The 27,122-nt window shown below is 50.0% G+C and overlaps 12 protein-coding genes across 12 annotated transcripts; 8 read left to right on the top strand and 4 right to left on the bottom strand.

Moving 5' to 3' along the window:
- Nucleotides 1-34: 34 nt before the first annotated feature.
- Aspvir_002060 (uncharacterized protein) lies at nucleotides 35-1,758 on the bottom strand (the record flags this gene model as incomplete). Its single annotated transcript, XM_043273661.1, has 4 exons — nucleotides 35-772; nucleotides 848-1,330; nucleotides 1,408-1,585; nucleotides 1,703-1,758. The coding sequence occupies 4 exons, from the start codon at nucleotides 1,756-1,758 to the stop codon at nucleotides 35-37; spliced, it is 1,455 nt and encodes a 484-aa protein (XP_043129596.1).
- Nucleotides 1,759-1,854: 96 nt separating this feature from the next.
- Aspvir_002061 (SNAP receptor SEC22) lies at nucleotides 1,855-2,740 on the top strand (the record flags this gene model as incomplete). Its single annotated transcript, XM_043273662.1, has 5 exons — nucleotides 1,855-1,888; nucleotides 1,949-1,983; nucleotides 2,048-2,157; nucleotides 2,213-2,618; nucleotides 2,678-2,740. The coding sequence occupies 5 exons, from the start codon at nucleotides 1,855-1,857 to the stop codon at nucleotides 2,738-2,740; spliced, it is 648 nt and encodes a 215-aa protein (XP_043129597.1).
- A 279-nt stretch (nucleotides 2,741-3,019) lies between these two features.
- Aspvir_002062 (Elongator subunit IKI1) lies at nucleotides 3,020-4,254 on the bottom strand (the record flags this gene model as incomplete). Its single annotated transcript, XM_043273663.1, has 3 exons — nucleotides 3,020-3,750; nucleotides 3,815-3,968; nucleotides 4,096-4,254. 3 exons carry the CDS (start codon nucleotides 4,252-4,254, stop codon nucleotides 3,020-3,022), a joined length of 1,044 nt encoding a protein of 347 aa, XP_043129598.1.
- Nucleotides 4,255-5,603: 1,349 nt separating this feature from the next.
- On the top strand, nucleotides 5,604-6,391 carry Aspvir_002063 (SNUT3/LISCH7 family protein; the record flags this gene model as incomplete). Its single annotated transcript, XM_043273664.1, has 2 exons — nucleotides 5,604-5,958; nucleotides 6,012-6,391. 2 exons carry the CDS (start codon nucleotides 5,604-5,606, stop codon nucleotides 6,389-6,391), a joined length of 735 nt encoding a protein of 244 aa, XP_043129599.1.
- Nucleotides 6,392-7,558: 1,167 nt separating this feature from the next.
- Aspvir_002064 (NAD(P)/FAD-dependent oxidoreductase) lies at nucleotides 7,559-8,869 on the top strand (the record flags this gene model as incomplete). The annotated part of the gene is made up of 2 exons (XM_043273665.1): nucleotides 7,559-7,598; nucleotides 7,677-8,869. 2 exons carry the CDS (start codon nucleotides 7,559-7,561, stop codon nucleotides 8,867-8,869), a joined length of 1,233 nt encoding a protein of 410 aa, XP_043129600.1.
- A 300-nt stretch (nucleotides 8,870-9,169) lies between these two features.
- On the top strand, nucleotides 9,170-12,020 carry cwh41 (mannosyl-oligosaccharide glucosidase; the record flags this gene model as incomplete). Its single annotated transcript, XM_043273666.1, has 7 exons — nucleotides 9,170-9,419; nucleotides 9,491-9,967; nucleotides 10,029-10,186; nucleotides 10,233-10,278; nucleotides 10,344-10,722; nucleotides 10,803-11,712; nucleotides 11,772-12,020. The coding sequence occupies 7 exons, from the start codon at nucleotides 9,170-9,172 to the stop codon at nucleotides 12,018-12,020; spliced, it is 2,469 nt and encodes an 822-aa protein (XP_043129601.1).
- Nucleotides 12,021-12,240: 220 nt separating this feature from the next.
- Nucleotides 12,241-12,897, bottom strand: Aspvir_002066 (MMtag domain-containing protein; the record flags this gene model as incomplete). Its single annotated transcript, XM_043273667.1, has 3 exons — nucleotides 12,241-12,476; nucleotides 12,631-12,797; nucleotides 12,860-12,897. 3 exons carry the CDS (start codon nucleotides 12,895-12,897, stop codon nucleotides 12,241-12,243), a joined length of 441 nt encoding a protein of 146 aa, XP_043129602.1.
- A 467-nt stretch (nucleotides 12,898-13,364) lies between these two features.
- Nucleotides 13,365-16,189, top strand: Aspvir_002067 (uncharacterized protein; the record flags this gene model as incomplete). Its single annotated transcript, XM_043273668.1, has 4 exons — nucleotides 13,365-13,469; nucleotides 13,691-14,502; nucleotides 14,556-15,334; nucleotides 15,408-16,189. The coding sequence occupies 4 exons, from the start codon at nucleotides 13,365-13,367 to the stop codon at nucleotides 16,187-16,189; spliced, it is 2,478 nt and encodes an 825-aa protein (XP_043129603.1).
- Nucleotides 16,190-17,123: 934 nt separating this feature from the next.
- Nucleotides 17,124-19,004, bottom strand: Aspvir_002068 (RBR-type E3 ubiquitin transferase; the record flags this gene model as incomplete). The annotated part of the gene is made up of 1 exon (XM_043273669.1): nucleotides 17,124-19,004. One exon carries the CDS (start codon nucleotides 19,002-19,004, stop codon nucleotides 17,124-17,126), a length of 1,881 nt encoding a protein of 626 aa, XP_043129604.1.
- Nucleotides 19,005-20,324: 1,320 nt separating this feature from the next.
- On the top strand, nucleotides 20,325-21,175 carry Aspvir_002069 (phosphatase PAP2 family protein; the record flags this gene model as incomplete). Its single annotated transcript, XM_043273670.1, has 3 exons — nucleotides 20,325-20,372; nucleotides 20,459-20,648; nucleotides 20,709-21,175. 3 exons carry the CDS (start codon nucleotides 20,325-20,327, stop codon nucleotides 21,173-21,175), a joined length of 705 nt encoding a protein of 234 aa, XP_043129605.1.
- Nucleotides 21,176-21,868: 693 nt separating this feature from the next.
- Aspvir_002070 (FAR11/STRIP family protein) lies at nucleotides 21,869-25,240 on the top strand (the record flags this gene model as incomplete). Its single annotated transcript, XM_043273671.1, has 5 exons — nucleotides 21,869-23,794; nucleotides 23,845-23,957; nucleotides 24,022-24,185; nucleotides 24,236-24,365; nucleotides 24,415-25,240. The coding sequence occupies 5 exons, from the start codon at nucleotides 21,869-21,871 to the stop codon at nucleotides 25,238-25,240; spliced, it is 3,159 nt and encodes a 1,052-aa protein (XP_043129606.1).
- Nucleotides 25,241-25,545: 305 nt separating this feature from the next.
- On the top strand, nucleotides 25,546-26,618 carry Aspvir_002071 (ribosome biosynthesis protein MAK16; the record flags this gene model as incomplete). Its single annotated transcript, XM_043273672.1, has 2 exons — nucleotides 25,546-25,607; nucleotides 25,706-26,618. The coding sequence occupies 2 exons, from the start codon at nucleotides 25,546-25,548 to the stop codon at nucleotides 26,616-26,618; spliced, it is 975 nt and encodes a 324-aa protein (XP_043129607.1).
- Nucleotides 26,619-27,122: the final 504 nt, after the last annotated feature.

The following is a 27,122-nucleotide window of genomic DNA, read 5'->3' on the forward strand; positions in this document are numbered from 1 at the left end:
ACAAATTTCTCCCAGATACATTGAAGAGAAGATTTTACTTCCCTCTAAGGTACCAAGCCTGTCTGACTTCCCATAAACTTCCCATGTCCTGGTTGTTTCGGTAAGATCGAAACTCCTTCCAAGCATTCCCGTTGGGAACGTCCTTGATACGCCCATCCACTTCCAAGATTTTCAGAGCGAGGGCGCTGGGTCCCCCGATGTTCTCTAAAATGATTTCCGAGGTCTGATCCGAATCGCCGGTCAAATTGGTTGAGGATGACTCCTCGTCCTTCGCTAGACCAGAAGCGACTTTATCTTGAAAGACTGCTGTAGATGCTGCGGCAACGCTTTCTGCTTCTGTGTTGTTAGGTGAGACAGCGTCAAGTGTCCCTGTAGGTATGAATGAATCTGCCTCTGCTCGAGAATCGGTGACCTCCACCGCCAAGGTTTTGGGATTGGCTACAAGGACAACATCGTCATCTGGCTCACAATTCTGCGAGTTATCCTCAGAAGATGTAGATTCCTGTTGACGCTTTTTGCGACTACCGTGCTCGACCTCAGATTTCCGCTTTCTGGAGGATGTGGACTTTCTCATGTTATCGGTGTCGCCCTGTGTTTCTTCATTTTCCTTTGCAGCTCCGTTCGTGGGGATCTCAGATTTGGAAATCTCGTCGTCCTTGGCCTGAGAACTTGCCGTAGAATGCTGACGGACTGGAGCTTGAACGGCAGACAGGAAGACTCGTTCGCCTGAAGGGATCGCAAAAGTCAATCGCTTTCCGTTAATCTTCAGAATCTAGCCATGAGTATTGGTTAGCTCATAAAGGGTATTTGGCGAACGAGAAAAGAGGGCAAGGGGCCCTGCACTTACTTTTGCCTCCTTTTCGACTAAGACCTTATTTCGCCCTTTGCCAGCAAAGGTTCGCGAATACTTCCAGACATCGCCTTCACGCACGAGACCATGCTCAATGAGCGTAGTCAACTTCACTTGGGAACTCTGTCCAGCGGCAAGTGTTTTGTCCATTTTCTGCTTTTGGCCCCAGAATTCTTCAAATTCCTCCTCTTTAAATCGGTCAAATTTCCCCTTTTCCCTTTCGCGCACAGCCTCATGAGCTTGGCGTTGCCATTCAGGGTCATACCGGCCATGTTGGAGGTCTAGCTGAAACAGACGAATACTATCTCGCCAGAAGTTCGAATAGCGCAGGAAAGATTCGGGTAAAGGGGGTATCTTCGCTTCCGGATCATCGGACGTGGACTCGCGGTTCGGGTGTAAACTCTCAGGAAGAAGACTCAGTATCTCCTCTTTCTCGTTTTCTTCAAGGCAGTCCCATGCCTCGCGCCGCGCGAGCAGTTTCTAAATCAGAACAACCTCCATCAGCTTTCCGGTCACGTTCTCTGACAGCGCACAAAATCCTCTCAAGCACGACATACCACAAGGTCTATATCAATCAGCTGCGAAGTGGTACTGGTCATCAATTTTTCCTCCTCCCACCGATCCTTTGCCGTTCTTCGGGGATTTCGCTTCGGTTTGGTGTTTGTAGACATTGCGGAGCCGGACGCGCCAGCGTCATCAAAGCCTGCTACATCAGCAGAGCGAGTCGAGCGGGTTCTGAATCATCATTGTTAGAGATCTGCACTTAAGAAACACGCAACAGACATGGAACGCGAGGGAAGCATATATCACAGCTTTCGCAGTCTGCTGAGTGTTCTAGACGGCATCACTTACGTCTTTGGTTGTTTCCCCGTACTGCCGTCCCCGACCGCCTTGCGCTTGCGGCCCATTGTTGAGGACAACACCCGGAATCTCTGTCCTGACAGCTGTCTTCTGGAGATTTGCGCACACTTTAGACGGTAGATAAGGTCGCAGTTACTCTCATAATGGTCAAGTCGACTCAGATTGCGAGGCTGGATGGTAAGATACAGCACGATGTAGTGTTGAAATGTGGGCAGTCACTGACGTTTAAGAGGGAAGGCCTGATGCTAGCAGCGTCGGTGGATGATGAACAGGTAGGTGGACGACTCATTCACTGAATCTTCACAAGAGAGAAGCTAACCAAAGACCTTTATCCAGGCAGAAGCGGAGCTTTCCGAGATTAAGTCTCAGGCCAAAATGATATTTCGCCGGTTGAACCGCAATTCTGCACCACAAGCCAGTATTGAATCCAGCCAGTATAATTTACAGTACGCACGGTCTTCATATGCAGAATCCTTAGAAACCTACTTATTCCGAATTTAGCTATCTCATCAAAGACGACATCTGCTTTTTGTGTATTTGCGATCGTTCGTACCCCCGGAAGCTTGCCTTCACCTATCTCGAGGATCTAGCAACGGAATTCACCACCACATACTCCCCGTCACAGTATCATTCTCCGAATCTGCGACCATATGCTTTTGTGGAGTTCGACACTTTCATTCAACGCACCAAGAAGATTTACCAGGACAGCCGTGCATCGCAAAACCTCGACCGGTTAAATGACGAGCTTCGTGATGTGACCAAGGTAATGACCAAGAATATCGAGGACCTTTTGTATAGAGGGGATAGTTTGGAACGCATGGGCGAGCTATCGGGGCGTCTGCGGGAGGACAGTAAGAGGTATAAGAAAGCCGCAGTTCGCATCAACTGGGAGCTGTTGATCAAGCAGGTAAGTTGTCTCGACAATCCCAGGAAGATTCCCAGAAATGCCCCTCTGACTTATCATAGTATGGCCCATTTGCGGGTGTTGGCTTCCTCGTACTCTTTCTAATCTGGCTTCGGTTCTTCTGATCCCTTTCCTCTTCCGAGCGCTTAGGGGTGTTTAACCCCCCTCGCTTCAATGTATCTTAATGTTTCCTCATGGATGCAGGACATCCTGCCACTCATACTTGGCCTCCTCAGTTTGATAGACGCATAATCTCCAAGCCAGAGCCTCATACTTGCTATTGCAAGACACAGAGAAGCAAGTAACTCGCTGCTGACGGCAACCAGAAGAGAGTCTGCATATGAAGAATGAGACGAAGTCATGTAGACGGTTTGCGAAGGCGCTGTGACCAGCCGGATCAAAGGTTAGAATTCGTCCTCTTCTTCGTCAAAATCATCCTCTTCGCCCATATCATATAGAATGCGTCCGCCTTCTCCAGGGCCGTCGCCTTGCTGCGCATCAAAGTAAGGCAACACGACTCCTTCTCTCTCCCTTCTTTGCCGTTCGGTGAGACGTAACTCAAAAGTCGACTCTGGTTCGTTGCTCCCCATTCCAACGCCTGGCTCCACCGGTGGACGATACAGCGGGTGATCGTCCAGTAGAATCACAATTTCCTTCGCGTAATTGGACGGATAGCGCGCTGCTGGTGGTAGTACATACCACTCCAGAACGCCGCGTCCACTCTTACGCCGATGCTCCATTTCTAACACGACACCTTCCACAGAATCCTTTCCTGTTGGTTTGTCCAGCCGGCCGAGCAGAACTCCATCCAGCTCTTCTTCGAGTCCAAAGACAGGCGCTGCCAGACTGCGATCACGGGCAGCTTTCTGGGCAAGTATGTGTGAGAAAGAGTGCAGCTTGATGACGGTCGTTGCGAGATAGCTAAGCACAGAAAACGAAGATGGAGAGTAGGGTGTTGCACATGAGGGGTTCGGGACGTCCTGGTGGAAGGTCACGATAAGCGAGGTCTCAACTTTGGCAGGAGATGACCCGGGAGGTGCGATGAATGAGCCGAGAAAAGTTGGCAAATGAAACTGCGCATCGGTCTTTTTAGAGTGCAAGAGTGGATTGATAGAGTCAATGAGAATTAATCGACCTATAACCAGGAGGTGAAGACGTGAGCATAATCGTGAAGGAACCGGTTCGGATGTTTCACTTACGGCGCGAGGGAACGTTAGAAACAGGCTGGTAAGCAGCGCCTACTTCCCTGAAAATTTCCGAGGGATGCTTCTTCCGAGCTGAGATGAATGCATCGACACCTTCGAAAGACCTCAATGTCTCGAAAGCTATGAGCGTTACGTGAACTTTTGAAAGCTTCCCCAGGGGCCGTTAGCACAATGAATTAGCTTGAAAATAGCTAGATTATGCTATTAATAGCAATGATCATAGCCAGAATAAGTGATCAAAATGTAGCTTCCTACTCATTGGATAAATTACTCACCCTTGCACGTCGAATATACTCGTGAATCAATGGCGTTGCTGGTTGTTCTAGAGAGTCCAACAACAATGTGAGTGGGGAAGCTGTGTCTCTGAGGCTCAGAAGTTTCGAGATTAGAAGTAGATTATGTGTCTGCCGATGAGATAAATTTGAAGGAGCCATTTTGTAGGCTACAAACGTCGTGCGTGCCTTTGTCGACGATGAAAAGTTTCGCGGTGCGGGGTTTGTTTCGAGGGATCGGAGAAATTATTGAATCATCGACACCAGAATATTCTTGGGCAATTCTTTGCGACTAACTACTTTTCGCAGTTAGACTGAGGCTCAGCGGGACGGGCCGTCAGGCTGCATCAATTTCGCAGATTACTGGGCGCCTGACTGCCTGAGGCACCCAAGTGAGTTAGTCCTTCATCTCTCGGTTGAGTCAAAGGCGCAAGGTATCCTTGTGGTCAGATAGAGTGTAGAAGAATGAGGGTTTTCTAGTCTTCAACGAGCCAATAAGCCATGCTGAACCTCGTGGTTTGCTTATTAAGAACTAAGAAATCCTGGAAGCTAGTTTTTGAATACTTCGTTGAGATTCCGGGGAGGCTACCTCATTACAGGTACGGCATTCTCATACATCAGTCTCTCTATACGGCCTGATGTGCTCCTAGGCTTTCGCTCCCTATCACTCAAGCGATATTTGGTATATTGCACGGGTATGGAACACCTTAGGTATTAGAAGATGTACGTGGGCCTTCGATGTCTCTCTGAGCTTCCGCGACCAGCATTATTAAATCAATGGAGGCTATAGTCTCGCTCCTAAACAAACCAGGCTATGGGGCTATTCTTATCCGATGAAAGTGTGCCTTAGCGCTGGAATTTCGGATTCAGCACTGGTCTGAGACATCCACCAAACGATTGAAGCCCACCGTATCCAGTTATATCGTTGTTTTTCTGCTGTGTCTGGTTTGTAATTGATGACATATAAAATAATAATGGTAATCAGTTTGACAATCCCATGAATATGCTATTTTTGGGAGATGAGTTAATATGTTGAAAATAGAACTGCAAAAAGGAGCTACTGTTCGTGAAATCCGAAGAAATCATCAGCAGAGATGAAAGCTGGCTGTTCCGTTCTGGAAGATACTGACCCCTCAGTCTGTCCTCATCTTTTTTAAGGTTGGTATTGAAAGGCGACGAGAAAATGGATGTGATTGAAGGTTGTAAAAGATTGTTGAAAGTCGACGGCTTGAATTGGCTTAGTGGCGCATCAGGTAGAAATCGGCAACCGTATTAACTTCACGTTCTCCGTTTCAACTGCACCAAAGGTGGTTTCAGCAAAAGAACACGGCAAAACCCATTTTTCGATGAATTGATACCCCTTTTTTAGACAAGCAATGAGTCTCCAGTCGTTTCTATAATAATACCCTCCCCAGTCGCCGAATATCGCCTTATTCTCGAGCGTCGAAAGAAGCACGTCTCCCTTATCGACCATTACGATCACGATCTCCGCAACAGCGCAGAATCGAAAAATGGCAGAGCCCCCCACGAAAAGAGCAAGACGAGTCGATAGCTCGACAATGTGGGACTTAGACGAACGAAAAACGCGTTCTCCTGAGCCGGACTCAAATACCGGCAGAAGCCCTCGGCGTGACGCACATCAGAAGGACGATCGGCGGCGTGAGGGGCTCCGCGATGACAGAAGATATCGTTCACGCTCAAGAGATCGGGTTGAAAGGCGCAGAGAAAGGAGCAGATCTCGAGATCGACGTGACCGTGACCGTGACCGTGACCGCGATCGCGATAGGACAGATCGGGATAGAGATGGTCGGGGAGCAAGGGACAGAGATATAAGCGCGACCAGAGAAAGACATTACGATAGACGAGGTATGCTGTATCCTGCTAATGCATTGTGTTACTCATACCTAATGCTCTTCAAGGATATCGAGACAGAAACCGCGACCGCTCCCGCTCACCCATTCGGAATGGGAATAGGGACAGGACTAGAACGCCACCACCTCGAGGGCCCAAGGGAGATCGCAGGGACGATCGCAAAGATAACCGTCCGTATGGCAATGGCGTCCCACATTCACCGTCACGACGAGACAAGGACGAGATGGAGTTGGACGCCGCAGTACCGATCGAAGAAGATGAAATGGAGGCGCTGATGCGCAAGAACATGGGTTTTACAAGGTTCAGGAGCACAAAGAATACCAAAGTGCCTGGAAACAACATCTACGGTGTGCGGAAAGAGAAGAAGACTGTGTACAGACAGTACATGAACCGTGTAGGCGGATTCAACAGGCCTCTCAGTCCTTAATGCAAAGCGACACTGCAACTTTGTGATGCAACGATCGCTAAGAACTTTCTACGTCCATCGACTTCTTCTTCTCCTCATCTTCTTCATCTGGGCAGATTCTTCAGTTCTATTTGTCATCCATTGTGCGCATTTTCCGGAGTAGGTTCTGTTATGGCATGCTCTTTTGTGTGTCTTATGTCTGGGCGGGATATTTGGAGTGTTCATATTGATTCAAACCAGATTAGAGCTAGCAGCTAAGTCATGCTTACCAAACCCTCAGTACAATACCAATAGCTTGCTGGCGATGAGAGCAAACTAATAATTCTTCCTCCTGTCGGCTTTCAAGTTAGAGTTCTTTTGTATGCCAGCTGCTGCGACAAGGCAAGTCACTCGAGTCATAGATTAGATTCATAGATTTTGTACGACACCACTCCCTATCCCATGATGAGATGCTCTGGACCTGACAATATGTGGGCTGCAAGGAAAAGCTAATACAGGGGTTCACCATGCTGCTCAACGGACTAGGATCAGCCGCTTGGAGGGATCGCAGGCACCTTTCGCTACTCCATTTCCAGCTTGTCCAATCAGACAAAGCCACTCTTTTCTTGGGCTGCTTTGGTACCCTTCAATGGGGCTTGGAACCCGCAATGTACTACCAGTGACCTCGTTCGACCAGTGCTCGAGAACGGTGGCTAACGCATTTGCTCAACACTCGATGATATAGCACCGGCAGTGGTCAGGAATCACTGCGCGGTGAATCACCCTACGTTTAGATTTAGAAAACGGTTGTATTTAGAATGCCCAGGCTTTAACAAGTAGCTGCATTGCTTCCATTGGGACACGCATCGGCCTATGTGTCTAGTCCTAGGTCTAGAATGCCTGAGTTGGTGTATATTGAGTAGTGCTCAGGATGAGTAATCAATCCAACTATGACGTATTTATGGAATGAACAGGGACTTTCCGGCTCTGACCATGATGCATCTCACTCAGTGAGCAAAAAGCTGCAGCACTTTGGACTGAATCTGGAGATGGAAAGTTGCCCTGTTTCTGCAGAGAAACAGTTTGATGGCCGCTTTTTATATTCCCCACCCCTCCCATCTTTAGAGCATCTAATAACGCACACCAACAACTTCCGTAAGTGTGGTTTCCACAAGGTTTTTGCAACGCGGATTGTTCCTGCAACGTAAGATGTCGGCTTCGAGGGAGCGTCGTGAAATTGTTATCGTCGGTATGTATGGTCTACTTCCAATCTGAACTACCCCGCACTCATTTTGAGGCGCGCAAAGCTGATAAGATGGTCCCAAAGGCGGTGGTATCATTGGATGCTGTTCGGCATATTATCTGACAAGACACCCATCATACGATCCATCGCGCCATAAAGTAACTCTGATCGAGGCGACAGAAATTGCGGGAGGAGCATCAGGCAAAGCTGGGGGACTTCTGGCGCTATGGGCATATCCAAGCAGTATTGTTCCTCTGAGCTACAAGCTGCATGCGGATCTGGCCAAGGAACACAACGGTCAAGAGAGATGGGGTTATAGAGAAGTTGGCTGTGGACAGATTGTTGTGAGAGGCCGTCCACTTAATGAAAAGAAGGAAGCCGGCGAGAAGGACACGGGAAGCTCATTATCCCTTCAAAAGCGGAGTGAAGCTGCTATTGCGAAACTAAGGAAAGCCAAATTTCCGCATGATCTCGATTGGATTGACCCCCAACTGATCAGAGGCTATGAGAGCATGAGCGACCCTGGCGAAACCGCCCAAGTTCACCCTTACCTGTTCACCACATCAATCGCAAAGCTTGCCGAGGAGAAAGGCGCAGAGATCAAGTTGGGATCAGTGACAAGCATTGGCTACGCAGGTGATGCTGTGGAGTCAGTTACATACAATGATAAGGAGTCCGGAGAGTCGCGCACAATTTCGGCGACGGACGTCATTATTGCCGCTGGTCCCTGGACACGAACCGTCATGCCGGATGCTCCCATATCGGCAATGCGCGCTCACAGTGTTGTCATCCGACCAACCAAGCCGGTGAGCGCTCATACTCTATTTACGAACATTGAAATACCCGCCAACTTCGATCCATCGAAGCCCTCACGCCCCACAGTCGTGTCCCCTGAGATCTACGCTCGCCCCGACGAGACGGTATACGCTTGTGGCGAGGGTGACCAGGTTGTCCCGCTTCCAAAGACCACAGTAGATGTTGAAGTGGACCAGACACGGTGCCAGGACATCATCGACCAAGTGGGAAGCATATCCGATCAGCTTCGGGACGGACAGGTTTGCGCACGGCAAGCTTGCTACTTGCCCAACGTCACTGCCGTACGGGGAGGGCCCTTGATCGGCCACACTGGCACCAAAGGGCTCTACCTAGCCGCCGGACACACCTGCTGGGGTATCCAAAATGCTCCCGGGACCGGAAAGCTTATCAGCGAATTTGTCTTTGATGGCGATGCAAAGAGCGCCAAGATCGGGTCTCTAGATCCGAGGAACTTTCTCTGAAAGCTCTATATAGACTAGAATCATGTCACTTTTGGTGTAGCCATATCTGGAAATAATTTGTGCCTCATCATCTGGCTCAATCTTCGGTTGCTCAAGGCGATGCGGAGTAGAAGACGAACAGTTGGGACTCGGTATACCGTATAGGAGCTTGGGCCACGTGGAGCGGAAGCCAGAAGCTCTCCGCTTTAGGACAGATCATAGGTACCTAGTGTTGAGAACCATTCCAATTGCAAGGTCTCCATGTCATAATTTCATGCCGAATCTTGAGGTTTCTACTTTTTCTCCGATGCATTCATAGATATGCATTTCCCCAATTTACATTTCCTTCTCGCGCCCTTCCTCTATAATGTCGTGGTCTCCGCTGGTCAAGCCTCCGCCGCAGACGATTTATCTGTCCTGACCACAGAGACAGCGAAGGCCAATAACGACTCGTTATTATGGGGTCCCTACAAGTCCAATCTCTATTTTGGTGTCCGCCCTCGCATCGCAAATAGTCTGTCCGCCGGGTTGATGTGGGCGAAGGTGGACAATTATGCCACCGCGCAAGCCAGTATGTTTGCAGCACGATTAGTGGATTTAGAGGGCGATTGCATCGCATTGAATACTGACCGCTATTCGAAGACTTCAGACATACGTGCGAGCAGAATGAAGGCATGGCTGGCTATGGCTGGGACGAGTACGATATCAGGAAAGGCGGCAGGCAGACAATCCATGACACCGGAAACTCCTTGGACTTGACAATCGACTTCATTAAGGTTCCTGGTGGACAACATGGCGGCAGCTGGGCTGCCAGAGTGAGAGGTGTCCCGCGCGAAGATGGTTCCTCCGACCAGCCTACATCAATCGTCTTCTATGCTACTTTGGAGGGGCTGGGTAACCTGGGTGTTGCGACGGAATCGGGTCCTCTTGGGTATGAGGGGGACGTGAAATTGACTGGATATACAACCGATCTTGGGGACTTTTCCGTCGATGTGACTGCTGGCCCTAGAACCAATGAGCATCCCGAACATGGACACCCATCCTATGAGGACAAGCCGCTGGATCGCACTCTGGTTTCCAGCTCTACCATTGCACCTGAAAACCTCTGGCAGGTGAAGGGTAGGCTCAGCATCCCGAGGAATTGCTCTCTCATGTGAAATTGGCGCTGACGTATGTACAGCCATTCTTTTCGCGCAGATGAAGTCCGAAGTCAATGAGATTATACAGAGATTTGGCCAGGAGAATCCTCCCCCACCAGCGCAAGTTTTTACGATCAAGAACGCGCCTGGCGACGGGAACATTCATCTCATTCAGAAGGTGTTCAAGGGTGCTTTCGAGGTATTGTTTTACCATTTGCTCGTCGGTACATGGCTTACATTTCTAGTTCGATATCCTGTTCAATTCTGGGTCTTCTCCAGACCCCATGACGTGTAAGCTCCGACTTCTCTTGGCCTCGCCGGCCGATCGAACTGAAATACTAATCAAAGGGATATAGCCGACAAGCTCACCGAAGAGATCTCCGGCGCATCCCAATCATTCTCTGAACGCTTCGACAAAGTTCTTCCACCGCAGTCTCCCTTCAAAGCTGCGGAGTACTCTGAGTTTTCCAAGGCAATGCTGTCGAATCTTATTGGCGGCATTGGCTTTTTCCATGGAGATGATGTTGTTGACCGCTCTGCAGCACCAGAGTACGAAGAAGAAAACGAAGGTTTCTGGGAGGAGACAGCCGAGGCGAGGGCGCGAGCTCAACCCGTTCTTGAAGGGCCCAAGTACCTCTTCACTTGTGTTCCGTCTCGCCCCTTTTTCCCCAGAGGATTTCTATGGGATGAGGGATTCCACCTGATACCTGTGATTGACTGGGACACTGACCTTGCGTATGTTCCTCGATTTACCTGGCCTATTCCCCTATTCTCCAATATCCGTTTGATGAACTGGCCTACTAACTCAGAGAAAGGCTCGAAATTGTGAAGAGCTGGCTGAATCTGATGGATGAGGATGGCTGGATCGCTCGAGAGCAAATCCTTGGTGCCGAGGCCCGTAGCAAGGTGCCACCAGAATTTACGGTTCAGTATCCTCATTACGCCAACCCGCCGACTCTGTTCATGGTATTGGAGGCTTCTCTGGATAAGCTGGAGGCTAGCAAGGGCGGCTCTTCTCAAAAGTTCGACGACCAGGGCGCGCTGGACGGTCTGCGTATGACCTATCTGCAGAAACCGGAACTGGGCGAGGCATTCATCCGATCGATCTATCCGCTGCTCAAGCGGCATTACTTTTGGTACAGGACTACCCAAAAAGGAGACATCAAGTCATACGACCGCGAAGCGTTTTCCACGAGAGAAGCATACCGCTGGCGAGGAAGGTCCGTGCAGCATATTCTCCCTTCGGGACTGGATGATTATCCTCGCCCACAGCCTCCGCATCCAGGCGAGCTGCATGTCGATTTGATTAGCTGGATGGGAATGATGACTCGTGCCATGCGACGTATCGCTGAATTTGTCGGCGAGACCGAGGATGTGGAAGAATTTAGAGGGTACGAAACGGCGATTGAGCGTAACATCGACGATCTTCATTGGGATGATGAGGCACAGACGTACTGCGATGCCACCATCGATGAATTCGAGGAAAGTGTCCATGTTTGTCACAAGGGCTATATCTCCCTCTTCCCGTTCTTGACAGGCATGCTGGGCCCTGATAGTCCTCGACTCAAGGCTGTTCTGGATTTAATCAGGGATCCAGAAGAGCTTTGGAGCGACTACGGTATCCGCAGCTTGAGCAAGAAAGACGAGTTCTACGGTACTGCCGAGAACTACTGGAGAAGCCCGATCTGGATGCCCATCAACTATTTGGTGGTCAAGAATCTTTACGTGAGTAGAGCATCACTTGAACTATCGGTTCGTACAGATAGACTGACTGGGCCAACTAGGACGTTGCAACAACATCTGGACCTCATCAAGAACAGGCGCGTGAGATATACTCGAGCTTGCGGAAAAACTTGGTCGAAAACGTCTTCAGACAATGGAAGGAGACGGGATTTGCCTGGGAACAGTACAACCCTGAAACCGGAAAGGGGCAGCGGACGCAACACTTCACAGGGTGGACCAGCATGGTAGTGAAGATCATGTCAATGCCTGACCTGCCTGCTAACAAGCAGAGAGGCCATGACGAGTTGTAGAATTATCAAAGAAGATCCTTGAATTTCTTAAGATACTAGAGGGAATCGAAACACCTGTACACTAACATTTGCCTCCCAGCGCCGAACTCCATGTGCAAAAAATCATAGATATGATGCAGTCAAAAAACTCACCGGCGTCGATAATGATCGGAGTCATGATCCTTTGGATGTCTTCGACGATGGTCTTCTCTGTGTGTGCGGTGACCGTCTTCCCCGGCCCTTACTCTGCTCGTGGACCGCGAACTTGTTCGCCTCCTCCGGCGTTCGCGATCACGAGACCGGGATCTCGATCGGTGACGGTGGCTTCGATGATGACGTTCGCGCTCTTCGTGATGCCTGTGGTGTCTGTGGCCTCTGTCTCTGTCTCTGTCTCTTTCTCTTTCTCTGTTGCTCCCGCGATCCCGCATACGATGCCTTCCTGGACTCCGACTCCGCTCACTTCTCCGTTCTCTCTTCCTATCAGCTGGATCCTGGACCGCAGTCTCCGTCTCCCTTTCGCCTAGAGGTGTAAGGTTTGCATTGGCACTCCCACTCGACGCTGGTAGGGGTAGGCCCAAGGCTCGCGCCATGGCTTCATCCTCTGCTTGTTTGACCCGTTGTAGCTCCTCACGATCCCTTCGAGCCTGCTCTTCCGCGGTTGTCTCGCCCTTGGCATACCATTGTAGATCACGACCTTGTTGCCAGCGACCGACGGGGGCCATAAGAGAATGGCCGAGGTAATTCTCGCGATGTGCCGAGTCCTTCACATCAGACCATTTAAACTCGTTGCGGCCGCCGCTGTTACAGTCAATATCCATAGAGTAAATACACGGGTAATGAAAACTTCAGGGAGCGCTTACCGGCTGCCTTCTTTGCGAACACCTGCGACAAGATCCATCCTGGCTGTATGTTCGCAGAAAGCTCGGTTGTGATTATTGTCAACAGATGGAGACTTCTTGATCAGCTCACTGAAGGGGGCACATGGCACGTGCGCATATACGCCTGAGGCATCAAGAAATATTGTCTGACCTCATTGATTACCACAAGTGGACGAAGGTATATCGTTTAGCAACCCAGTCCATTCCATAAGGCGACTTTGGACGATATCGCTTTCTACAATCCAGATATGCCTCAAATCCATCAATTTGATGTATTAATACAATATAACCGGGCGGTTCGGTGATGTCGTTTCAGTCTGGTACATATACCCCTCATATTAATGGCTTGACAATACTATCATCTCTCCTCCGCTTCTTACCGTCTTGAGTCGTCCATTCTGTTTCCGCGTCTTTAAGGAGCTCGGTAGAATTGCGAAGCTCTTTTCCTGACACTACTGTCAGTGAAAGCCACTGTAATATAACAAATATGGCGTCTCGCAGCGGTCATGATGGAGATCCTTCGGGACCGAGGTTTCGCCCAAGAGACGGCCTACATCTCCGACCGCTGAATGTTGAAAAGGGATCACACAGGGTGTGTAGCGCAGTTGCTCCTGGATTGATACTGGCTGACTACTTTCCTTAGTTTCCTGTGTATGTGCAACCTCTGCTCTATTTCCAGAGTCTCTGGATGATACTGACGCTGTCGCAGATCGGACTCTATACCTCCCCAGACCGCAACTTGGCGGAACAATTTGGTCAGTTGAATTCATTTCCTGTACGTTCTGTAGGAATTCTATGCTGATATATCTATAGACCGCACTTTCTCAGCGTCGTAACTTGCTGTTCGTGGCCTACAGCCATCAAATCTATGTATGGGAGCCTGCTGGCTCGTTTCAGATGCTTGGCCCCCAGCCTGAAATGATCATTACTCCTGTTATGAAGGAGCCCCATAGCAGTGGCTATATTTCACCAAGCGTCCCTCATGCCATTAACAACCTTCTCGTGGATGATCTCGGTCGCGAGGAAGTGTTGCTGCTTGTCACTGACTCGGGTAATGTCTGCGGTTACCGAGTCGAGGCAATTTTCTCAGCGCTGAAGCGCGCCACAGAAAACAAGGACAACACACGCCCGCTTGACGGTTCCCAGGTGGACCCATTCTTCGTTGAGTACGTGCAGGCGAGCGCCTGGGGCTTGGCTATACATAAATTTGCGCGGCTTATTGCTGTAAGCGCAAACACAGGTCTCATCACTGTCTTCGCATTTGCGCTGGTAAATCCTACATCTAAAGACGGTAGCGATGAGCTGGAGAATGAACCCCATCTCACGGACTACGATCAAACCTGGTTGGACATTAGGGGTATTGAGCAATTTGCGCAATTGCAACGACTCATGCCAGACAAGCATCGGACAAGAAACATCAAGCTCACCTACACAGGGCACTTTTCAAACATACCGTCTGTCGGGTTCTATAACTGCGATCTTGATCCCAACGGGACATGGATGGTCAGTACTGACATTGACAACAAGCTTCTTGTGTGGAAAGTCTGGGAAAGCCTGGGCCCGTTCAACGTCTATCACTTCAACGAATCTACCGTCAGGTCGTTTCCCGAGACTTTGCGTAATGAGTAAGACACAGATATTCTTACTATTGAATGACAGCTTATGCTAATTTAAACAGCATCGAAAGAGGCTGGACCGTCCTCGCCCTTGACCCACGCACCTTTCAGCCAGTCAAGACTACAGAAGAGGCCTTCGGCGGCCAGCCTTTGCGTCGCAAGAAGCGCGGCCAGGTCGTTCTCGACATTACAAGATTGAGCAACCGTATACCAGATGCTTCACATCTTTACAACTACTTTCCTCCCGCAGTCAGATCTGAGCCTGATCAAGCAATTTTGCCTGACATCTTTGGAGCGGACTGTCGCATCTGTAGTGACCCTCATAAACAGGCATATTCGACAAGGCCCAAAGGCCACCCCGCGAACCGCAGCAGCTCTTCGGACTCGGAGCCTGCTGGTGAAGCCAATCATCCCTCAGAGGCAGCCGACAGCCTGGATTATCATGCTGCGGATGGTTCGGCTGCTGAGGAAGAAGGTAGTGAGTCGGATATGAATCGGGACCCAAGCCAGAGAGCTTCGAACCAGGATGCTGTCGGATCTGGCGACGATGAGAACACAAACAGGTTCGACAACGCAAACGTCAATCTTCGGCGTCATCGTGGACAAGGGCCTTTGACAACCGCGGAGTTTCTCCAGTTTGCACTGTTAGAAGCCTTAGGTGGCGACATCCCGGGTGCCGAAGAATATCTTGACGACAATCTAGATTACTCAGATATCGACGAGGATAACCTGGGAGAAGAGAGTGATGACACTGATGAGGAGATGGACGACGCCGAGGATCGTTCCTCCGACAGTGATGCAATTTCGGACACTGGACTACCCCCATACTCGGGTTCCGATGGTATGTAGCTCAGGTTGTTCTTTGCAGTTCACGTAACAGCAGGCATGCTGACAAACATTGCTGCTGACTCCAGCTCTCTTTCGGTTTTATTTTCCAATCCTTCATTTTTCGCAGACAGACATCCGTCTGCTTCCTCACCCTCTAGCGCCACAACCCAGTGTTGTATGTGGAGCGCCGCTTCGACAGATTTTTACCAGACCGATAGTGTCCATACGGGCGTGCGATCGATTTAATATGGTCAAATGCATTCCCGAGCACGGCATAGTTATCGCGGCATCCCAGAAAGGCCGTGCCGCCGTGATAGCTCTCACCCAATCAGAAGAAACTGGTCTGTCGTTCAGAGTCGATTGGATAGTTCCGTTTGAGACTCAGGAAAAGTTCGGCGAGCGTCCGCTAGTCCCCCTGTTAGGCATGAGCGTCAGCCCCATTCAGGGATTTGAGATGCCTCCAGATGTGCTCTACATCCCTCGCGACGTGGGCGACGGCAAAGAATGGAAGTTCCAATTTAAAGAGGTGAAACACGATAGGAGCAATAGCTTCACTCCATCCTCCAATATTAAGGGTGATTCGAGAAAGATATACGCTCCGACATTTCCTTCAGGGCCTGGGCTGAGACAATCTCCAACCGAGCGTGAACAACAATACCCATCCACACTGCCCGAGTGTCACGCTAGAGCAACCCGGGCCTATCAGCCAGAGGAGCATTGGCGAGGCTGGAATCCTTCTCGTCGATATCGTCTGCTGTTGGTGTACGATGATCATACGGTAATGAGCTACGAGTTCTGGTACGACTGGAAGACAAAAGCATCCGGCGAAGAGGATGGATCGGATCAAGACGAAGTGCTCATCGTCTGAGGACACCGATACGCATTCAATGTGCACATTTGCATAATGGACGGCGTTCTGCATCGTGTCATTTTATAAGCCAATCCATTCCGTACAAGAAAAGCATCTGACATACACACAAAACCCCTCCACTTATTCACGAATGTACAAAGCTAAATCAGTACATACCTTCTGCTGGATTTCCATATATGCCGCTCAACATCTTTATGCCGCAAGCATTCCACAAGTACTCACTTGGACAAACCACCTAGGTCCAAGTCCTGCCCAGGCACATTTAACCCAACGGTACTGCCAGTCATAGTTCCAGGCCCGTAACAGCCTCCCTCCCAGCATCGATCGTCGCTGTCGCCGAGTTATGAGAAAAACCCGCGAGGATATGCCGGGGTGCGCAAAATAAATGACCTGGTCATGCCACACCTTCATGGCCACATCCATGCGCGATGTCCCAGGCGCTCGAGATAATTCCTCTGACCTACAGACAACCACCACTACAATTAGCCTACCTAGGCACCAGCCGGTAAATGGCTGCGTTCAGTTATGAGATGGTTATGGGTTTGTGCTATTTGTTACTTTCGGGGATTTAGCAGGTATAGTGCGGCATTGTATCGGGATAGTTGTTTTGTTGGATTGAGGATGGTGTTCAGGCATCTCTGCTTTTTTCTTTGGCATCTCTTTTTCCGGAAAATTGGAGGTGTCTTGCATTGTACATCGTGTAATTGACAAAATATGTTCGCACAGGTACAGCTTTCTTCCAAGGGACACAAAACACGCAATGCTATGAACAGAATGTCGCTAATCATATATATATGCATCACATCATTATTTGGCAAATGCATGCGAAAAGATGTTGTCTTTTAAATGCACTTGGGCATCATCGTGATAGTTCATGATTAGGTTGTAGTCGTCAAGAATGCCTGATTGTTGTATCGAGCATATCAGGCAGTCAAAAGTCATCATCCAATTCGTCACTGTCCCATTCATCCTCACGATCATTTTGAACCAGATCCAAAAACCTCTGGAGGCCTGGTCGATGGATTCGTCCTGGGCGAGGCGGCTGAACTGCAGCTTGCCCGTCATGTTGCCGAGGACGGTCCGCAACAGGGCGCGCTCGCACCTCAGCCATCGCTCGCGCCTGGGCTTGCCTCTCTGCAGCTGCTGCCCTGCCCGCTGCGTCCAGAACATTCGCATCATTGCCACGATTTCGGTGACCATGACCACCTGCAGCTTGGTTGACTTGTGGTGGCACCGGAGCAGGAGGTGGAGGTCGCCTTCGGCGTGCGATCTCATCTTCACGGAACTCCAGGACATGAGCACCTTCGTCATCACTCGGTTCGTCAAAATCTACCAGATCATTAGGTATTCGGTGTAGAGCCTCAGGACCTTCGGGATCAATGCCATCTCCTCCCTCCAAATCCCACAATCGATTATAACACCGGCTGTTGGTATCGTTGAAGTGGCGGTAAGGGTTGTCTTCAGAAAGCCAGCTCGAACAGAGATAGCAGAAGTGGGTACTGCACTTGAAACATATCATATGGTTGCAGCCCATGCGTTTCTGACAGGGAGCATCGCATGTGGGGCAAGGTGAGGTGTAAAGCCTTAGGTACTCCTCTGTCGCTTTCTCTTCGGCTGACAGCTCCGCCTCCCGCCGAGGGAAGCACCGCACCAATTCCCCATGCCAACCTTTCTTACAGACGCTGCAGAAGGCATAGTTGCAATCTTCACAGATGGCAACACGATCCGCCATTGGCGGCAGCTGGGCCTCATCTCCGTTCGGATCAAACGCAAACCCTTCCTCCTCGTCAGACGAGCCAACGTCATCTGTCATGGGATCGATGGGCTTCGGATGCTTCTTGGACCTAGCTGCACCCTGGCACCACTGTCGAGGGCAGTAAACTGTTGACTTGTCAGACTCGAGCTTCTTCTTTCTCTTCAGAAAGACATAGCGCTGGACCGTCTCCTGGACTAATGGTATCTGAAGCAGCTCGCTCGGACTAAGAGTTCGATCATGCTTCTTGCGCTTTTTCAACTGGTTCCCTGCCTCTGGTATACCGTTATTCTCCTTGCCGCAATCGGGAGCCAGACATTTGACACTGTCAACATCTCCCTCTGTGATACAACTGTTGTAGAAGTCTTGCAGGCATGAAACGCAGAAAACATGAGAACAGAGCAGAAGGCGGTGGCAAACCGATCCCTTCTTGGGCTCGAGGCAAACCCCGCATTCGAAGGTCTCTTGTTCGAACTTTTCCCGCTCTGCCTTGTTGTTGAAATCCAGCATTGCGATTTTTATGTCACGGGGAAGTTTCACTTCCTGGTCAGCGGTGTCGCTGACGCTAAAAGCTGTCTCTGCCAATTGCTGGAGGTGATCAATATACGTATACACAACGAGATCCCTCCCACATTCTTCCCACAAACGTTTGCCATCCTCCATGAGGCGCAAGATGATCGAGTGCGGGAGCCATGGTGGATTTGTCTCGAGCCTGAAAATGGGCGCCTTTTCAGAAGGGTAACCTTCTGGGAGATCAATCTCAAGACTGAGAGGCGGCAGGTGCGAGAGGGTATGAACGTCCCTTCCGTCGTCCTTGGCTGCAAAGCCGAGTCCAACATCGCTGGCATCGAGGGAAGTAGGAGGAGTTAAGACCTCTGGGAATCCAGCGTCTAATTGCTGCTCGAAGCAGACAGGTAAGGGTGTCGAAGGTTTGACGGGTATATCCAAAGAGGCCCTGAAGGGAGAAGCAGGATCTATTTTAATTTCAGGGTAGATGGCAGCGATGGAGGACAGCTCGACTGAGCGCTCATCCTCCGACAGAAGGTCAGACCCGGTCATTGCGAACAAGACTCAGAGATGAAAAAGAATGCAGATTTGCTGATGAGATTATCGGGATAAGAGGTTATATCGGGTGGCGAGGCGGAGTTTGGACGAAGTTATTCCAAACCCAACCATAGTATAAAACCGGAACTCTCGTGCCGTTATAACATTCTGCGAGGCAATGATCGACTAGAAAATAAAAGTAGTGTATATTGACGGACCAATGTAGAGATATACAGGGGTCGAGGAGCGTAAGGTGGTGTCGGAGACTCGAGGAAACCTATCCGTGTCTATGCATTAGTAAAAGAGGCCCAAGGTAGCATGAAAATGAGTGGCGGCGGTCGAGAAGACGACCGTGGATGGATTATACCTACTCCTCAGGTACAGTAAGCTCGTTGGTCGATCACAATTGCCTATGAAGGCAACAGGCCCATTAAGCAAAGAGATCGGTATGATGTCAAAGCGAGTTCTTGAACTGTTTGCTGTTTCCTCGAGGGACTTGTCGGAGAAGATGAGTGAGAGAACAAAATTTCGCGATGATAACGTGGGGGAAAGTGCGTCATGATTCGATTATAGAGATAAGAAACCGAGTGATGAGAGACGGAGACTGGTCTTGTACCTGAGACAGCAGAGGAGCTCCGAAGAAGCAAGAGGAAAAAAGGAGCAAAGAACAGAGGCTGCGTGAGTCATGAACAAGACTCAATAAAAATAAGCGATTGCAATGGGCAGCAAAACGGTCGTTTTTGTTGCTGCCCAGGCGCTGCTCTCACTACTACCGTTCGGGTGTATGGTTCCTATGATTTATTTACTTTGCTAAAAAAGATATTGACTGACATATTGAATGATTCCCACAGATAAGGGGTACTTGTTTACTTTCTACCTTCTTTTTCCCTTTAGATTTCTGATATTTCGTGGCTGTTATCTTCGACTTACTCCATTATCTGATGTTATTTTCCCCCCTCATTCCCGGTGCTGCTTTTGGCGTTCCTCAGCGGGATCTCGTTCATGTGGTAAAGTGGTTAAAGCAGCGTCCATGCACGGCCACGGGTATCACTCTTTATCAGACCCATTTACTCCATGTTTCTAGAATGTCGACCAGCATTGAGCTACGGTTCCTACTTAAGCCAATGCTCGAGCATAAATTGCGCTGTACATCCCAGGATTTTGGATACGTACCGCATTGCACACCCTCCTCATGATGTATACCAGTTGACGATCATTGATCAGGATTCCTATCAGTTATCAACAGCATTCCAGGGGTGCAGTGCAGCCGCTTACACCATTCGTCCAAGTAGATAGTCAAGCTACTTATCTATCCTATACACCTGACGAGACAATATGGAAGAAACACCGCTGGCATCGCTGACGTTAACCCACGTGCATTATGTGAGTCACTGTTCCGAAAGACCTCAATCACGACCGGCGACCTCGAGCAGACCTTTGACACTGACTCCCATACTTCATGTTCATAGAACCCTGAGGACCCGCTATCCTTCCTTTCTGCCTGGCTCGCCCTTGTACCCCAAGCACTATGTGTGGCCTACGTGACCCTTATTTTGGCTTCGAGAGAAGTGGAGGTGATTTTGATGTTGGCTGGGCAAACGGGTTGTGAGGCATTCAATTTTGCCCTCAAGCGGATTATCAAAGAAGAAAGACCAAAGCGTATGTGATAGAAGCAGAAGATACACATGGTGACCTGGGCTAGAAACTGACCTTAATCAGAAATGCTCGGGAAAGGCTACGGGATGCCGTCGTCTCATGCCCAATTCGTTACATATTTCGCTGTCTACCTGACACTGTTCCTTCTCGTCCGGCATGTTCCAACTGTTCCAAAGCCTGACACGGCATCCTATTTTCTCATGAGGGTGGTGCTTGCTGCCGGAGTGTGTCTCGGGGCTGGCGCGGTGGCCACCAGCCGCATCTACTTGAACTATCATACTCCAAAACAGGTGCTAGCAGGATGCGCTGCTGGCGTTCTGTGTGCGGTATCCTGGTATGTGGCTACGAGCTTTTTGCGGACGAAGGGTTATGTCGATTGGGTATTGGATCTGGGAATATCTCAATCCTTGAGACTTCGAGACTTAGTGGTAAGTCAGGATCTCGCAGAAGCCGGATGGCAGCAATGGGAAACGCAGCGAAAGTTGAAGCGGCGAGGTCACAGTGATCATCCGTCGGCCAAATCTGATTGAAAATCGGAGACTTCATGGACTTACTGTTATAGCAGATCGACCGTCCGTGTATTGGGTTTCTTTTATGATATCCTGGCTTCCAGCATCCTTGCTGAAGATAGTATAGAAGCGAATTTTATCTTAAGCACTGAGTGAACTCACAAAAACTTAAAATTGGAGATATACTTCCCACGTCAATAACAATCCTGCTTTATCCCCGTCTGCATTACCATGCGGTTGAGTGCTCGTAGTCCCTCGCAAGTAGTAAAGCCATAGCAGTCAATTTAGCATCTCTCAATCTTACTCGAGCCATGTCCTGGTTCAAAACCTTGTACAGGTCTCTGAAAGTGTATGGTATCACGTGATACACCCAGAGGCGGGTGCGCGTGGACAGTCCACCGCCATAAGCGATCTTTCATCTGCTTCGCCGCTTTATGTTCAGAGGTGGAATTCCGCAGGATGGATCTTGGAGACTGATGGCGATGCTTAGCCTTTTGATTTTTTCCAGGCACTTTCCTCAGTGGAATACTTAGGCTTCTATCCGTATTCCTTTGCCTGCCCCTCATCTTTTGATTCCAGTTCGCTTGGAGATACTATGATAGTATGGCTTTACAGTAACATTTTCCGTCTTTGTGCTAAGCTATTTCCTCGAAGCATTGAGACCATTTTTAGAGCTCAATGACGGATGATTCTATTGCGTCTTCTGAACCCACAATGCAGGAACATCATATTGTCAAGGCCGACGAGGTCGATCAAACAGGAACCGACATCACAACTGTGTCGGATGATCAGTTGATGGAAGAGGTCGCGCAAGGCCTGCGACAGGAGCAAGCTTCAAAAGCGAGGTCTTCTGGACCAAATGAGTTGCAAGAGCAAAGACCCAAACCATCGAGGCGTCCGGAACTGCGTCGGGACGTATCAGCTCCCCCGCCTCCTTTACAGCCTCCGCCTCCTGCTCCGGTGCAGCAACTCCCGGACAGACCGCCGGACTCGTTGAGTCTGGCTCAATTAAAGCAGATAGTTCAGGACATGCCCAAGGCAGATCAACCTGCGTATGCATTTGAGTACGCTGACTCGCAGCCTCTTGCGGAAGAAATCGAAGAATGGTTCCAGTACAGCGAGTTTGATCGAATCATGCTCCTTGGCATGAAGTCTACATTTGAGCGAAAATGGGCTTCCTTCTGTGAGAAGCAGTCTGCGGTTTCCAATCAGCTGCCTTGGCTGGATGCCTCTCATGACTTACGCAAATCTTTCATGGAACGGATCATCAATGGGCTACCGGATCGAGACATTTCTGCTCGTACGGAAGCGTTAGAGGTTATCTGCTATGCATTGACTGGTATCTGGGGTAGTACTGCTGGAAAAGCAGTCCCTGACTACCCAGAAGATCTGCCCCCGCAGGCAGTCACAGATACACCCAAATCAAAATCTCTGCAAATCATATGGATGCAGAGAAACGCTGAGCTTGTTAATGAATGTTCAGGACTAGGTCCATTGCTCAGTTGTCTGTGCAAAGCTCTTGAGAAGAATCGGAGCTCACCCAATCCCGAGTTGGATGGTCTGGACTCGAGCTCGGATTCCGCAAATGTCGCTGCCTCAGAACATGAAGTGAACCTTGTGCTTACGGCTTTATACATCATCGTAGAGATTAGCCGAAGACAAGAGAAAAATGATCCTCAAAATGTTCCCCTACGCGATGCGCTCATGGGCTTGAAGCCTAAGCTGCCAGTCTTTCTTGTCGAGGTCATTGCACGACTGCGGTGGGACGATACAGCAAACATTCCGCTCACGCGGATCATCCTCCTTTTTTGGAAGTCTCTTCTCCTCTTCTTTGGGGGAAGCGAGAGCTTGAAGAAAGCCAAGGAAGAGTTGGAGCCGCGAATCGAGGCACGCGAAAACTCTCCCAACCGGAGGACACCATTTCTGACTGCTTCCCCCCTGGATTACCACCTGTTCCGGCAAGAGATCACATCAAAATACCCCGCTTACAACCCCCCGCTACCAGTCGTTCCTCTGGAGCTTGAAAATAACTCGATCCTCCCTCCTCTTCCTCAGCATCCTAGCCGCACCAGTTCATCTACCGGCCTCTTTTCCGGAGTAGGTCCCTCTGTGGCTGGTGGAAACGGCTCTATCCTCCATCAGTCTGTCCACATTGCTACACCGGCTCCATCTCCTCCGCCGTCACCTATAGGACCCGGTGGCAAAGCAGGCAAGAAGCAGAACTACCAGACGAACCAGAACTTTCCTTTTATGTATCCTCCATTGGATGATTTGAGCAACGATATCGGCGGAAGAGGAAGCACTGAACGGCAAGATGCACTCGTGGGAAAGAGATGGGAAGGAAGCGATGTACCGGCGTCAATCATCGAAGCCGGAAAGCTCTTCTCGACTCACGTTAAGATGACTAGAGCGATGCGCCAGCTGTGGGAAGAAAGAGAGCGTTTCATGAAATATGACCGCGGCTGGTATCTTGACGAGAACTCAACTGGCTCAGACGAGGACCCCTCTGGTGAACTTGTTGAGGGCTTGCAAGACCTGGGTTTAGAGGAGAGAAGAAAGTCGAGTCACAGTTGGGTTCCACAGAGGGAAACCGATAATGTTGATATACAGCGCCGCTTAGATGCTGTCGAATCGTTCTACGTACGTGTTTCCCCGTCTTTAACATTGTTGACATACTGACGCCTTGATAGTCCCAGGTACTGGTGCACCTACAGTCGATCACAATTGTCTTCTTGAAGATCATTTTGACCAATGTCAGTGCTATGGTCAATCAAGCAAATGGTCAGAATGGACATGCCATGAGGTATGTAGCAGACAGTCTATCGACGAAAACAGGAAGGACAGGAAATGGCTGACTTGACGGTTAGTGATGGCTACGCCAATGGGTTTCCAGCTGCACCCAATAGCTTCTCGGATAGTTTTAATGCCGATGCTGCCATTGAGGAGCTTGACAACATCCGCCTGCGAGAAATTACAGGGAAGGCTATATCTGGATCTTTGTTGCTCATGTTGAAGTGGTTCAAGAGATCTCGTAAGTTACGATATCGAGGCCTATGCAAGATGGTTTCTAACTGGCTGTAGATATATTAAAGTTTGAGTATATGACGCAGCTTTTGCTCGATTCGAACTATTTACCCCTGATTCTGAAGATGTTCGCGCACCAAGACATCGACCAGGCAATAGCACAGAAGAACGACCGTGAAGAACTAGGGTAGGTGCTCGTCAGCACTGATCAGGATGGAGTCACTAACTCTAAGCAGTTTCTTTCGCTTTTGTCATGTTCATTCCGATCAACCGCCGAATTCAACCGATAACTCAGACGAGGACTCATCAGAAGATGAAGCCGTGCCCCCGCCTATTCTTCGGCACCGCCGTGACACGGATCCTGGCACCTCCTCAGTACGACCCTCGTCTCCCCAGGAGGCTCTCCCTGAACTGGTAGAAGGCCCTCATCGTCCTGAAGTTGACGAACTGGGATTTCCGACTGCTCCTCCGCCGAAAGAGCCCATCACGGTGTTCTCGTTTCGGAACTTCTTCTCTGCCATCAATTACCTCCACATCATGCAGAAGATCACGCGGGACAAGGCACACAGGTGCCTGCTACTTGTTCAGTACAAGTCCAGCACAATCTTACGAAAGGGGCTCAAGATTCCTGATCCCTACCTGCGATTCTACACCCTGAAATTGTTCAAATCTCAGGTACCCTACTGTGGCCGCAAGTGGCGCCAGAGCAACATGCGGGTCATCACTGCGATTTATCTATACTGCCGCCCGGAGCTACGGGATGACTGGCTGGCTGGGTCGGATATTGACGCAGAAGTGGAGGAGGCATTGCCACTGGAACAAGCCCTCAGAGGGCTGACACACTGGTGGCACCTACGTCGATACAAAGACGTGATGGGCGGCGAAGAAGGTGCGTCCATGATGGAAGAAGAGCGGGACTTCTTTGTACGCGAGTTGGAAGCTATGGGTTGGGGGTTTGCCGGTGAGGAAATGATGAATGAGGAGGCGGACATGGCTGCTAACGGGGCCATGATGAATGGGACGGAATGGGATGGTGGCCCCTTACAGATGGAAGGATGGTGATGTAAATATCTTTTAGCGTTGACGAAACATATTGCCGCTGCATTTTGTTGAAATGGCCGTCATGATGCGTCGTATATAGAGTAGCTCAGCTGGCCGAGATAAAGAGAGGAACAAATAGATCAGTTGATAACGATAAGCTGGCAATCGATAAGCGCCGACCACGTGACCGATTGCTACCGCAACTTTTTTTTTTTCTCTGCGGAGAAAATCATCTTTCGATCCATCAAGTCAACAGAAAACCATTCTGCCTCTGAACAGGCTGGGCAGGTCAAATCTGGTGCACATATCAGCCGCAATCAAATATCATGTCTTCCGACGAGATTGTCTGGCAGGTCATCAACCAGCAGTTCTGCTCCTACAAGCTCAAGTGAGTGAAACCCAGCGAGGCCTCGTCGAGTCCGCCGCCCGCGAAAAACAAAATCTCAGCCGATGAATGTATGCACGTACTAATACCACACTGTCCAGGACAACCAAAGGCCAGAACTTCTGCCGCAATGAATACAATGTCAGCGGTCTCTGCAATCGCCAGTCTTGCCCGCTGGCCAACTCGCGGTACGCTACCGTGCGGTCGGATCCGGAGACGGGCGTTATGTACCTGTACATGAAGACGATCGAACGAGCCCACATGCCCAGCAAGCTCTGGGAGCGGATCAAGTTATCGTCCAACTACGCCAAGGCGCTCGCGCAGCTCGACGAGCGACTGATCTACTGGCCCAAGTTTCTTATTCATAAGTGCAAGCAGCGTCTCACGCGGCTGACGCAGGTGGCTATTCGGATGCGGAAGATCGCCAAGGAGGAAGAGCGGCTGGGGGAGAAGATTGTGCCGAAGCTGGCGCCGAAGATCCGGCGGAGAGAGGAGACGAGGGAGCGCAAGGCTGAGTCGGCTGCCAAGGTTGAGCGGGCGATTGAGCGTGAGCTGATTGAGCGGTTGCGGAGCGGCGCTTACGGTGACCGGCCGCTCAATGTTGAGGAGGGGATCTGGAAGAAGGTCCTACGCGGTTTGGAGCGCAGTGGTGAGGGTGAGCGGGACGAGGATCTCGACGACGGTGAAGAGATTGAGGATGAAGAGGAAGAGGGCGTTGGTGAGGTGGAGTACGTCAGTGATCTTGAGGAGGACGAGGACCTCGAGGATATCGAGGACTGGTTGGGCGGAGACTCGGCCGACAACTCGAGTGATTACGATGATGACGAGGAGGATGAGGACAGTGACGAGGAGAGCGACGCAGAGGACGAGTCCAGCGATGAGGAAGCCAAGAAGCCCAAGCCTGGGTCCAAGAGAAAGCGTACTGCACCACCAGCAAAGCCGCGGAAGAAGGGTCCTCTGGTCGAGATCGAATACGAAACCGAAGGAGCGGGCAAGGAGAGCATCCTGGCTTAGGCGGAATCATTCTCGTCGGGGCAGTGAAGGATATAGAAGAAAAAGTAATTGGTTTGAGCTACATTTACGGCGTTTTGGACTTTTCTTTTAACTTACTCCTGCGATCGGGGCTTGTCATACCCAGTCATTGCATCTACTTGTTTAACGACTGATTTTGAAGCTTCACGAGAATATTTTGTTCGAGAACATGTACCTCTCTACAGAGCCTAGAAGGATTATCAAAACATACTATAATGCCTTAGTCGGAATATCTGCCAGTATAAAGTATGGTACATTGGTGTTAAGTGATTTCTCCGCGGCCGGGGACTCACGTGCGGCGGTAACTGGATCCGCCGTTGAAACACGCCAGTCCGTAGAGACACGGTGATCTATCAAGGTATCTGATGGCAAGAAACCACAGTTGCTCTACCTCTGGTTCCCATAGAGTTCAAGGCTTCAATGCGCCGTCGACGCTTTTAAGTTCACACAATCCCATTATCCTGGACCTGCACATTAACTTCAGTC

Source organism: Aspergillus viridinutans (genome assembly GCF_018404265.1).
Source record: "Aspergillus viridinutans IFM 47045 DNA, scaffold_10, whole genome shotgun sequence".
Classification (NCBI taxonomy): domain Eukaryota; kingdom Fungi; phylum Ascomycota; class Eurotiomycetes; order Eurotiales; family Aspergillaceae; genus Aspergillus; species Aspergillus viridinutans.